The sequence below is a fragment of the Molothrus aeneus genome, chromosome 29 (assembly GCF_037042795.1).
Source record: "Molothrus aeneus isolate 106 chromosome 29, BPBGC_Maene_1.0, whole genome shotgun sequence".
In the NCBI taxonomy this organism is placed as follows: Eukaryota; Metazoa; Chordata; class Aves; order Passeriformes; family Icteridae; genus Molothrus; species Molothrus aeneus.
The window spans coordinates 485208-497643 of record NC_089674.1 but is presented as its reverse complement, the minus strand read 5'-3'; the positions used below and the strand labels follow the sequence as shown (position 1 = coordinate 497643).

At 54.2% G+C, this 12436-nt stretch overlaps 1 protein-coding gene across 4 annotated transcripts in view; it reads right to left on the bottom strand.

The window, feature by feature from the left end:
• AAK1 (AP2 associated kinase 1) overlaps window positions 1-12436 on the bottom strand; it is a 58405-nt gene that overhangs the window by 17538 nt on the left and 28431 nt on the right. For all 4 annotated transcript variants that reach the window (XM_066567355.1, XM_066567354.1, XM_066567353.1 and 1 more), the window contains 11 exons: window positions 11038-11119; window positions 9274-9406; window positions 8122-8225; window positions 7152-7231; window positions 6315-6469; window positions 5956-6236; window positions 5573-5776; window positions 4817-5025; window positions 3887-4044; window positions 3151-3258; window positions 1543-1638 (listed from right to left, as the gene is read on the bottom strand). In XM_066567355.1, the coding sequence (XP_066423452.1) occupies window positions 1543-1638; window positions 3151-3258; window positions 3887-4044; window positions 4817-5025; window positions 5573-5776; window positions 5956-6236; window positions 6315-6469; window positions 7152-7231; window positions 8122-8225; window positions 9274-9406; window positions 11038-11119 (1610 nt within the window). The remainder of the gene's footprint in view (window positions 1-1542; window positions 1639-3150; window positions 3259-3886; window positions 4045-4816; window positions 5026-5572; window positions 5777-5955; window positions 6237-6314; window positions 6470-7151; window positions 7232-8121; window positions 8226-9273; window positions 9407-11037; window positions 11120-12436) is intronic.

Here is a 12436-nt window from a genome sequence, read left to right as displayed (position 1 = left end):
CTGAAATCAGCTCATTAAGAACAACTTGGCTCATTGTCCTGCACATACACAAGGAAATATGTTTTCAGCATGAATATTTAATTCTCCCTTGTTTTAACAGATGTTTTGCCATATTCTTACATCCCTCTTGCCAGCTCCTCTTCCTAGTTACAGTTCCATGAAGAGCTGCAGCCATGACACAGGGGAGGAAGAGGAGGGACACAGTGACACCAGCCCTGCAGCTGTGCCTCTGCAAGGCCTGACAGGCACTCAGGTGATGCCACCTGCACCTCCAGCTGCCAAGGGGAGGAGGTTGGTGGCCTGAGCTGAGCTTTGGCCAGGTGAAAACCTGAGCCCAAACCCAGGAGTTTGGTCCTTTCTGCTGAATTTACAAGCAGACCCAGAGCAGTTCCCAAGCCAAGGACTGCTCTGTAGCCCCAGTCCTTGGAAATATTCATGAGACCTCAGGTTTTCCTTTAAAAAGAACAAACAAACGAAATTGTCTCTTTTGGGTCCTCCAAGACCCAGGGCTGGGCTAAGGATGAGGATGGGAGCTGCAGTTGTGCTCTGGGGCTCACACGTGGGACCTGCCTCACACCTTCACAGAGAGAGGCTGCAGGATAAAAACATCCCCACATTCCCAATCCCACTGATTTGCAAATAAGCTCCTAAGCACTTACATAATCTGTGCTAAAAAGTGTTGGCTGCTGCAGTCAGAAATGTGCACAGAAAAGGCTCAGAAGCAGCACTGCAAAGTAAATGAAATAGCACCAACTGCACTGGAAAACCTTGCCAAATCAGAAAAGGTCACATGTAACTTGTGCTTCTCAAGATGCTCAGATTTGCAACAGACTTTGGAAGCCAAAGAAACACTGACTCTTAGAGGAAAGAAAGATTAACAGTAATAAAACCTACAATTCCACGGTTGGAAGCCATTTGAAAACAGCTTAAGTCAGAGGCAGGTAATTAATCACCTGGGGATCATTTCTCCCAGGGTCCTGGAATGGTTTGTGTTGGGAGGGACCTTAAGGCCCATCTCACCATCATTCCATCCCACCCCAGCCATGGCAGGGACCCCTTCCACCATCCCAGGTGCTCCCAGCCCCAGTGCCCAGCCTGGCCTTGGCCACTCCAGGATCCAGGGGCAGCCCCAGCTGCTCTGGGCACCCTCAGGGCACAATTCCCAATTCCCAGGCTCCCACCCAGCCCTGCCCTCTGGCACTGGGAGCCATTCCCTGGGTCCTGTCCCTCCATGCCTTGTCCCCAGCTCTCCTGGACCCCTTTAGGCTCTGAGGCGTCCCTGGAGCCTCCTCTGCTCCAGACTGAACAACTCCAGCTCTCAGCCTTCCCTCCAGGAGAGGTGCTCCAGCCCTCCCACCCCTTTTGGGATGCTGAGCCCCTGAAGGGACCCACCCCCAATTCTGAGATCAGCCCAGGCCCTGCCGTGCAAAGCCCCAGTGCAGTGAGGCCGGCAGAGCCTGGCAGTGCCCAGGGGTGCCCAAGAGAAGCAGGAGCTCCAGAGGGCAGAACAAAGGGCAGGACTGTGCCCCCAGCTCGGGTTACCTGGGGTGTCGGATAACGGGAGAGGAGTGAAAGGATCAGGCACAGTCAGCAGAGGAGGGCTAGAGTCCAGACTCAGAATGTCTTTCGTTTTCTCAGCTGGGAGAGAAGAGGGAAGGAAAAGAAAAGAAAAGAAAAGAAAAGGCAGAGTGAACAGAGAAAAGGAGAAGGCACAGAACAAACCCCAGCACAGGCACAGCCACACACAGGCACACTCTGACCAAGTGTGCCACTAAAAAGAATAAAAACCCAAACAAAACTCCTGTTACCATGCAGCTGTCCAGCACAGCTTGACCCACAGATCTCAGAACATTTCCTGGCAGGGAAGAACTGTTATCTGCCTTCACAGCAGCACAAAAGGTGAAAGGTTTCACAAAGGACACACAGTCTGCAATAAAATCTGCAGCAAAATTGTGCAGCAGCCAGGCTGGGACAGGCTCCTGTCTCTGAGGAAAGAAAGAGAAGGGCTGGAAGTGCCCAGCCCCAAAATTCCCAAGGTTCCTTCCTATGCCAAGCCCCAGGACTGGGAAGCCAAGGGGCACTGCAGGAACTGACCATGGTACAGCAACCACAGAGCACACAGATGCTCCTCAGGCTTTGCAGAAGGTGCCTTACAGCTCAACGTGGAGCTGCTGCAGCTCAGCATCACCCACACAGGCTGATGGAACACCAGAAACTGCTCACAGCTGGACAAACCCAGAAAGCAACTCCCCAGGACTTCAACTCCCTCATTCTCTGGTAAGAACCAACACACCAGGCTCAGTTATGAGCTCCCCTGAATCTCCTTTCTTAAACAGAAATAAGCACAAATGGATTTGTCACCCCTTGCCCCACAAAGGATTCTTCAGCCTTTTCCCAGGCTCCTCTCACCAAGAGTTGTTTTGTTTCAGTGGGGAGGCATCAGCCAGGAGTATTTGTCACCAGGGGAGGATCCCTGGCTTCTGGAGCTCCTGGAAGCAGCTTTCCACCTGTGCTTGGCAGGTCTGAGCTGCCCCCAGCGAGAACTGAAGCTGAAGCAGTAGAAATGAGCAGCACTCACCAAGGGTGTTTGGCATAGAAGGGGCTGCTCACAGCAAACCCTGAGACACAAGGGCCAAAGGAGAACCAGACAAGGCCCCACAGGCAGAGAAACTCCTCAGAGCAGCCAAGGTGGAGCCACACAGCCCAGCCAGTGCAGAAATTACTGCCTTCATCACGCCACGTGTCAGTTATGGGGCTGTGCTCCCCTCCAAGGGCTTTCCCTGCTGCAGAGGTGTTATCCTTGTTCCTCTGCTCCTGCAGACAGAGCAGCAGGCCTGGCCAACGCCTCCCAGCCAGCTCCCTCACTGCACATGGCAGGTTTTACTCCTTGTGATGAGCTCCATGGAACCTCCTCACACTAAGAACCTTCCTTGGGAACTCAGGGCTCAGCTTCTTCCCTCACCACAAGCCCCACCTCTGCCTCCACAGTCTCTGCCACCCAACTGTGTCATTCCCTCCTCTCCTGAAGTGCCAGCCCCATTCCCTGCAGTTCTCAGTGCCCATACACTCTGTTTGTACCAGTTTTCCTTCCCTTTCAAAGAGGTTTGACCAGGAGCTGCCCTCCCATGCCGTCCATGCTCCCAGACTCACCTGGCCCAGCAGGGAAGGAGGAGCCACCGAAGGCATCCGTGGGGGCTGCGGGCTGGAACCCTGGGAGCAGGTTCTCTGTGGAGCTGCCTGCCTTCTCTGGAGCTTTTCCTGCAAAGCACACCCAGAGTTAGGGGGAAACCTCGATTCGGAAACGTCTGTTCTTCTGTTCTGTTCTATTCTGAAAGCAGGCTGCTCATCTGTATTTCCAGGACACTGTTCCACAAGTGCCTCAAGGTCCTTGCTGCAAATCCCAACTTGCAGATAAAGCAGAGTTTAAACTGCAGCTTCCACAGGCACCTGAGTACCAGTCAAAGCAGCTGGTACCTCTGCCTTGGAGGCACCACAGAACTGCAACCACAAAGCACCTGGAAGGATTCAGCCAGAGGGTTGCAACAATATGGAGCACCTGAGCAGTGCCTGCCCAAAAGCATCCCCAATAATCCCTGAATAGTCCCTGCCCAAAACCATCCCCAGTCCCTGAGCAGTGCCTGCCCAAAACCATCCCCAGCCCCTGAGCAGTGCCTGCCCAAAACCATCCCCAATTCCTGAGCAGTGCCTGCCCAAAAGCATCCCCAATTCCTGAGCAGTGCCTGCCCAAAAGCATCCCCAGCCCCTGAGCAGTGCCTGCCCAAAACCACCCCAAATAATCCCTGAGCAGTGCCTGCCCAAAAGCACCCCCACCCCATGGCACCTTCCCTTCCAGAGCAGGCAGGTGTTACAGCACCCAGGCACCTACCATCCCCCAGCTTGGCAAAGTCCTTGTTCAGCAGCTCCTCAGCTGTCAGCTTGGAGAAGTTGTCATCATCAAAGGGGTTCCACGTGGACACGTCAGGGGGGTTGTAGACGTTCTGCTGCGAGGTCCTTGGCGAGCCCGAGGGCGTGGTGGAAGCAGATCTGGATGGGGTCACCCCAAACAAGAGCCATTAACCCACCTGAAACCCCCTGGCCAGCACCATCAGCTGGTGCAAGCCACTACACTCTGATGACTTCTGATGGCTACACTCTAATGGCTTCCCAATCAAAACATGCAGTGTAGGTTACTGCAGTCCCCGCTCAGAAGCCTGGGAGCACTGAGGCTGAGCACCAGCATCTCAGGGGTTAAAACCAACAGCCAAAAGGCTTCTTGCCTGTAGACACTGTCAAAGTGACCTAGCAAACACTCCTAGGGAATCAGAGCTCCATTAAGATCTCCAAGACCATCGAGTCCAACCTTCAGAAAGTGCTGGTGTCAAGCAGTGAGACTCAAGTGCACACCGGGGCTGTGGCCCTTTGGGAGCCAGAGAAGGGCCTGGTCACCCAAAGCTTTTTGGGACTTCAGGCAACTCATGAGGGGCAAACACTTCCCAGTGCTTCCTGCCAAGCCCTAAACTGAGGTCTTGAAGGCAAAGATTCACTCAGAGTTTTGTGCCTACCTCCATTCAGAGCTTTGCATCCAACACCTCCCAGAGCCTGACCCAGCCTTCACTCCACACCCCACACGGGGCCCTGGGACTACTCAGACTTGCTGAGGCTGAGCCCCAAAAGCCTGGGCACCTACTTGGATGTCTTGAGGCTGAGCCCCAGGCCCTGGCACCTCAGACTTGCTCAGGCTGACCAAGAGCCGACCCCCCAGGCCCTGGCACCTACTCAGACCTGCTGAGGCTGACCCCCAGGCCCTGGCACGTACTTGGACTTGTTGAGGCTGGCCTCAGCAGCTGCAGCCTGCAGCAGCTGGGTGGATTTGCTGGCGGGCACGCCGAACACGGCGCTGTGGGTGACGTCGCTGAGGATGCGGCGGTGCCCCGCGCGCTGCGCCTTGGGCGACGAGGGCGGCGTCAGGGAGCCCAGCTTCTGCCCCTGAGCCTGCTGCTGCTGCCTCTGAGCCTGCACCTGCGCCTGCCAGGGGAGGAAAGCACAGGGACCTCGCTTAGAACGGCAGCCACGGGGAGAAAACAGCTCCTGGTGGAGCACCCAGTGTCCCAGCCATGGACTGGGGAGAAAACAGCACCCAGTGTCCCAGCCATGGACTGGGGAGAAAACAGCACCCAGTGTCCCAGCCATGGACTGGGGAGAAAACAGCACCCAGTGTCCCAGCCATGGACTGGGGAGAAAACAGCACCCAGCGTCCCAGTCATGGACTGGGGACAAAACAGCACCCAGCGTCCCAGTCATGGGCTGAGGATGGTCTGGAGGGGAAAAACCAGATAAAGGGGTTTGTTGCTCTGCAGTGTTTCAGGATTAGTGCACAGGCAGTCTCTCCCCTTGCTGTGGTGCAGCTCTGGAGGTAAAACCTCCATTAGGACTTGGCAAAGGCTGGCTGAGCTCAAACCTGCTCAGGGGTAGTGAGGCTGAGACCCGGAGCAGAAGCGGAAAGGCTCAGATCAGCATTCAGGAGCTGGCAGAGGAGCATTTGTACCCAAGTCCCAGTGCCCCAACGTCTCACCCCCTGCTCCTGTGGCTGTGCTGGGGGTGCTGTGCCAGCCTGGGCCTGGGGCTGCTGCTTCTGCTGAGCTGCTGCTGCTGCTGCTGTGGTCTTCTGCTGCATAGCTGCCTGCTGGGCCAGCAGCTGCTGCTGCTGCTGCTGCTGGTAGTAGTTCTGCATCAGCTGCTGCTGCTGCGCGGGCGCTCCTTGCTGCATCACTGGGAACTGGGAAACAGTTGCTGGTTGAGAGGCTGGAGGTGTGGAGGACCTAGAGCAAATCCTGCTAGAGGACTGGGGACACACAGAAAATTCCTACAAGCTGCACCCTTCCCCCTAAAAGAGCAGGAAACGCAGAGCTACAGCCCTGCAGACACAGATGTGATGAACCCGGTGCACACACCCACCTGCTGAGCCTGCATCATCTGTGGCTGCTGCTGCTGCTGCTGCTGCTGGAAGAAGGCAGCCTGCTGCTGCTGCTGCTGCTGCAGGAGCTGCTGCTTCAGGAAAAGCTGCTGCTGCTGCTGATGCTGAGGGGTGGCCTGGGGCTGCGTGGAGGGCACCTGGGGCTGTGCCTGGGGCGCTGCTGCTGCCTTGGCCTGGGGCTGGGCTGGAGGCTGCTGGGGGGCTGCTTTAGCCTGGGGGGTGCTGGAGGGCTGGGCACTGCCCAGGGCAGCCGGGCCTGCAGCTGGCACAAGAACCAAAGGCAGGGTTAGCTCAGTGCCTGAGGCACACGGGGCAGGGAGCACACGGACACATCACTCACCCTGGGGCTGAATGGCTGCCTGGGCTGTGGCTCTCTTCCTGGGCGTCAGGGCTGGCTGGATGGGCAGAATGCCAGGGTTGGGCTGGGTCTGGCCTGCTTTAGGCCTCTGCCGGGGTGCTATGGACGTTTCTGTCGTGGGGATGGGGTCTGTGAGCCTGTCAAGGAAGGAGGAGGAGGAAGGGCAGTGAGCACAGAATGTGTGTCTGGGACACAGAACACACAGCAGGGGTAAACGCTCACCCACACCTCAGCTGGGTGTGAGTGACAAAGGTAAAACACTCGTGGGCACCCAGGCACAGCAAAAGCTCCTGCATGCATTCAACACAATTAATCCAACCCTGTCATTCTGGCTTCTCTGCCAGTCGTGGCATCTTCTGCTGGTGGACAGCTGGGACTTGTCAAAACCACTCAGCTTACATCCAACTATTTCCTACAACATATTGCTTGAAACCACCCAGACTTCTGAATGAGCACATGAAGGACACCAATCAGCTCATGAGCGGCTGGTCCCTTTGGGCAGAGTTGTCTGAACTGCCATCTTTAGATGCACTTTAACTTTGGTACATCCACCCCAGAATCAGGCCACTGAACTCTCCTGATCAGGGTTTACTGAGCTCCAAAAATGCACAGCAAGAGAGAGGAGCAGCCATGCCCCCAGCTTTCTGTGGTTTGGAGATACCAAACTGATAACTAATGAACCTGATATCAGATTGTTTCCGAGTCAGGGAGAATAACTTGGCAACTGAAGTCCCCAAGGAAGCAGCTGAATCCACCTTTGCTAATAAACAGCAGAGGCAACAGGCAACAAAAGAGGGAGTAAAAAGCAGGTGGAGTTACCTGGCCTTTGGTTGACTCTTCTTTGCAGCAGCTTCACTTGCTTTAACTGGGTCTGGGAGTTTAGCAGGGATTGGAGAGTTCTGCAAATCCCAAAAACGCCCAATTCGGTATTTTGAGGGCAGAAAACAGAGTCAGAAATAATGTGCAAAAACATCACAATAAAACAGAGACATCTGGGGATTCCCAAAGCAATTACTCCTCAAGGGGACACATAACAAACACCACAAGGTTTCATGTCATGGGAGACAGGAGTCTGGGGGGAAGAAAAGAGGGCTCAGCTTTTTGACCACTGAACATGGAATATGAACACAAAGCTCCACAGCACAAGTTGGGCGTTTTTAAAAGACAACCAGGGGACAGTAGTGACAAAATTTATTCATGATGCTATAAAAACACAGGCATAATAGAACCCAAACTACCTCTTATTCATAAAGACCATAAATAAGCACCTGAACATGGGGGAAAAGCCCTGATTTCTATTCATGATAAAACAACATAATAAAATGCCTGTCACAGCGTCCATAACAATGTAAGAAAATAATCGTCCACTGCATTTTCCAGCTGAAGTCTCTGAAGACACACCAGGAAGGGGCAGATGGTTGTGTAAGGGCTGATGCTGATGCAGTTCAAATGCCAAGTCCCAGAACTGCTGCTCAAACCCAAGTGCAGGCCAAATTACACAGGCTATGATCAGAGTGCCTGGAAATCAAATTGCTTTCCCAAGCATGGCCTAATTTTCCATGTTCACATGCACAAGATCTCTTGGTTGGCCTCACACTGGTGACTGGGTGAGGAGGTAAATCAGGGACAAACAGAATGAGACACCCTGATTTCTGACACAAAAATCCAGACCAAACTGTGCTGTTACAAACAAGACCCTCCTGATTACAGGACTGGGGAACAACCAAGAGGACAGGGGCAAATATGGCTCAGTGTCCATCAGCTGCCCCTCAGGCCACCCCCTGCTCACCTGGACATTCTGCACTGGGCAGTCCTTCTTGGCCAGCTTGAATGCAAAGTAGGAGACCTGATAAATGTCAGGCCTCTTATCAGGGTCTGGCTCGAGCATGTACCCTTGAAGAGATGGAGATGCAGAGATCAGAGCAGCAGGACCACAGAGAGGGCAGCACATCACACTGGACACAACACAGGAATTGTCTGTGCTGCCAGGAGCCCCGGCAGAGGTGCCCAGAGGAGCTGGGGCTGCTCCTGGAGCCCTGGGAGTGTCCAAGGCCAGGCTGGAGTCACCTGGGACACTGAGAGGTGTCCCTGCCATGGCAGGGGTGGCACTGGGTGGGCTTTGAGCTCCCTCCAACCCACCCAACTCCACATCTGGTACAACCAGGAGCTAGCAGAGTCCTGCCTCCTTCAGAGCAGTGCAGCCAGCATGGACCAGGACAGAGCTTCCACCAGAGCTGGGACCCCCAAGGCTCTGGGGCAGGGAGGGGAAATGCTGCCTGGCCAGGGAACAGCACTGGGTGGGACTGGGCACTTCCAGGTGAAGCACAAAGGGCTGATGCTGGAGTGCCAGCAGGGCAGGGAGACAGGGCAGCCACAGGCACCACTGCAGACAGCCCACAGCAGCAAAGAAAATACCAGCCTGCTCTGCAAACACATCCAACCCTGTGTGAGTCAAGGCTGTGGCTAGGGAAAGGAAAAAATCAAAAGCTGTGCTGGAAACAAGAGAGCTGCCCCAGCTTTGCCAAGAGTAGTGCATTGTACACTTAATTACACACGCACTCCAGTCAGTGGGATATTTATAAATCATTTCAGTTCTGTTTCCCAGTTCACAGGAGATGAATTCTTATCACTAGCCTAAGTCCCCGTGGTCTTTTCAGTTCCTTATCCAAACAGATTTATTACAGCAGAAATACATTTCTGCACCAACGGCTGACTGTGCAAGCTCCCGCAGGACTCACACCAAACAGCTGTGTGTGCTCCTGCCCTTCCACCGAGCTCACTCCAGCCTGGCCAGACTGAAATCTCTGTCATGACCACTCCAAGTGATCTCCTAAAGCAGCCCAAGATCCCTGAAACCGCCCCTGTGTGCAGGAAAGCCCTGGAAAGCAGAGAACTCCTAGTCTGGGGCAGGGTGCAGGAGCAGAGCCCCGCAGACACTCACGGATGAGGCAGTGCATGTCCTGGGAGTGCCTGGAGTTGTCTGGGATGGTGAAGTTGCCATCACAAATGGCCACCTGGCTCTCCCCAAAGGGCAAGGTGAAGTAGCACAGCTTGTACAGCAAACAGCCCAGGGCCTGCAGAGAGAGAACAGGGCAGGGATTCACCACGCGAGCACGGCAGGATCCGGGGTCCTGCTGCTGTCAGGCCTGCCCCAGCACCCTCTGAGGGACCTGGGACAGGCTCAGCTGCAGGGGGAGGTGAACACAGGCAGAGCTCTCCTCTGTCAGACTGGTCTGGGGGATTGCTCATCATCACACGACCCCGAGAGTCAGTGAACAGGCAAAGCCTTTCTGCCACACACTGGGAGCAAAGAGCAAAGCAACAGCACAAATAAATGGCAACCATCACCATTAATACATCCATTGTGACAAAGAGAAACCCAAACTGTTTCCAAGATTAAGTCCAAACAACCTTTCAGCTGCTATAAATAAATGCCAGGGAAGTACAGCTCATTCTGCAGGCTGCCAGGTTCTGCCACCCTTCCCTCTACTGCCACGCTGCTTTTGGCACCAAGAACCACCACCCATTGCAAAAGAAAACTGTTTTTGCACAAAGGGCTAATTATGAAACACTCCCACCACCTCAGAGGGGGGAGCAGGAAACATTTCCTAATCCTAAGAAACTCACCATCAGCTCATCTCTTTTTGTCACAGGATTTCACAATGAAACTGCAGGCTGGCTCAAAACAACCTCGGTAAGATTTCAGGAAGAGGGAGGTTCCCAGCAGGACAAGCACTGGAGCAGGCCTGGAAGCTGAGGACCCAGCACCATACGCTGCTCTGGACATGCTCCAAGTGTCACTGGAACACAGCTCCAGCCGTGCCAGGAAGAGCAGAGCCTTTGGATCTCCTCAAGCAGATCCTGGTTCTGCTCTGGCTGCCTCTGGGCCCTGTCCTTTCCCACTGGCACAGCTGTGACCTCCTGCCCAGTCCAGGGCTGACCCCACAGACCCCTGGTTCAACCTGCTCCCACCACAGGAGCTGCTCACTGAGGGCACTTCCAGCAGATGTCTCACCAGCAATTCTCCCCCTTGCAGATGCAGAACTATTGAACACAGGTCAAAACTCTCTGCTTCTACCATGTTACCTCCTAGATCAGGGCTTCCAAAAACACAAAACAAGCTCCCAGTTAGCATTTTAAACACCTTTAAACACAGGTGCTGAACTGGCACTCCAAACAGCACAGACTCTGCCTCACGTGTGTCCCACCAAAGGGGACCAGGTGAGGCAGGAATGGATTCCAGCACAGCTGGATTCTGTTCCCACCACGAGGGAAGAGCATGGCAGGATTGCCCTGATCACCAGAAACAGTGCAGAGTTTGGCCTCTGGCCAGTTTGACACCTCAGCCCTGTGTTACACAGATCTGCACACTGCTGCTGCTGGGGCAGGGCCATTTTCTCAGGTTTGTACTCAGTTCTGACCAGAACTTTGATTCCACACACCAGCAACCCAGCCCAGGCACCACGAGCCACAACACTCTGAATTTTCTGGTTTAACTCTTATGATATAAAATCAGGTTTGCCCCATTCAGCCCTCTAAATTCAAAGCACACAGGAGGAGCACACACATCTGCTGCAGCAGGAACTCATCAGACACATCATCAGAGGAATTGTGCCTTCAGGAACTGCCCAGGCTCCCAGAAAAGCAGGCCAGCCCTGTTTCCCTGCCCTGGCAGTGAAAGGATGCCCAGGGGTCCCAGACTTACCCAAATGTCTGCCTTTGTAGTGATGAGTTTGCCACTGTACAGGTTCACCATCTCTGGGGCTCTGTAGGACAACGTCGTGTACCTGCAGGGGAAGGTGGGTCAGGGGTTCAAAAGGGGGGTAGCAGCTTTGTCACATTGCCAAACAACTCAAAATTCACTTTTTCCTTACTCATTTTAAGGAAAGAGATGCTAAAGATACCTATTGGAAAAATGTTCTAAACAGCATCACCTGCTACACACCTCAAACAGTAAAACACCCCTCAAACTGCCCTGGGAAGTAACCACAATCCTCCCTAAAGCACAGAATTAAACAGTAACCACAATCCTCCCTAAAGCACAGAGTTCACCACAAAATGTGCAGTCATTTTAAGAACAGAAACATTCAAGGATTCAAAGCATTAACAAGGTCAGTAATCGAATGTCCTCTGCAATGCCCTCACTGCAGGGCTGTGCCCAGCTGTATTACAGAGATTGTAACTGGATATGGGGCTCCCAAAAATTACATTTCCACACCAGGAGTCCTGCTCAGAGCCACTGTGGCGAGGGATGGGTCACTGTGTACCTCAAACCACAGTGAGAATCTGCCTCATCTTGAGAGATCACAACAAACAGGAAAGCTGGAAACTGCTCCACAGATGATGAGGCTCCTCTGATGAGATTTCCTGCCAGCAGGTGTCTGTCACTGCTGCCTGCTGCTTGCCCTGAGCACAGGAAAGCACTGCCAAAGGCAAAGGTTTTGTAGGCTTAGGTGTACAAGTAGGGCACTCCAGGGGGACTGCAAGGCTGGATTAGGAGCACTCTGAAAACTCCATTCAAACAAACCTAGGAAATCCAGGCAGGTGTAGCTGAATCCCAACAAAAAAAGAGGCATCTGTAGCCATTTTTAAGTGGATTAACAGGAGTGGCCAGTCTGCAGCAGTGATGGTGTTAGAACTAAGGCAAGGCCAAGGACCTGGAGTGTGCTGCACCCCTGGCCCAGGGCTCACTGAACTGCAGGTGAACCCCTTTTAAAAAGCACCAAGGGGCACCAGGGATGCTGCCAGGACAGCTGGCAGTGCTGGGGCAGGAGGAGGAGCTGGCCTGGACCCCTCCAGGGGCTGGCACTCCCCAGATCAGCCCCAGTCAGCGCCCAGAGCCGTGGGGAGCGGAGCTCAGCCAGGATGGGACCGTGCCAGCCCAGCCTGGAGCTCAGAGAAGCCAAGACAGGTGAAGGACAGACAGGCTGACCCTGCTCAGGGCAGAACAGGTCACTGCCTCGCCGAGGAGGGGCTGCTGCTCTGCATCAATCTCAGCTCCAAAGCAATGACATCAAGCTCCGTTTACTGTCTCACCTTGCCCCGGGCACTCGCTCACCTGCAGCAGCAGCCACTGCCATGCAGCACAGGCAATCTGCTGAGCA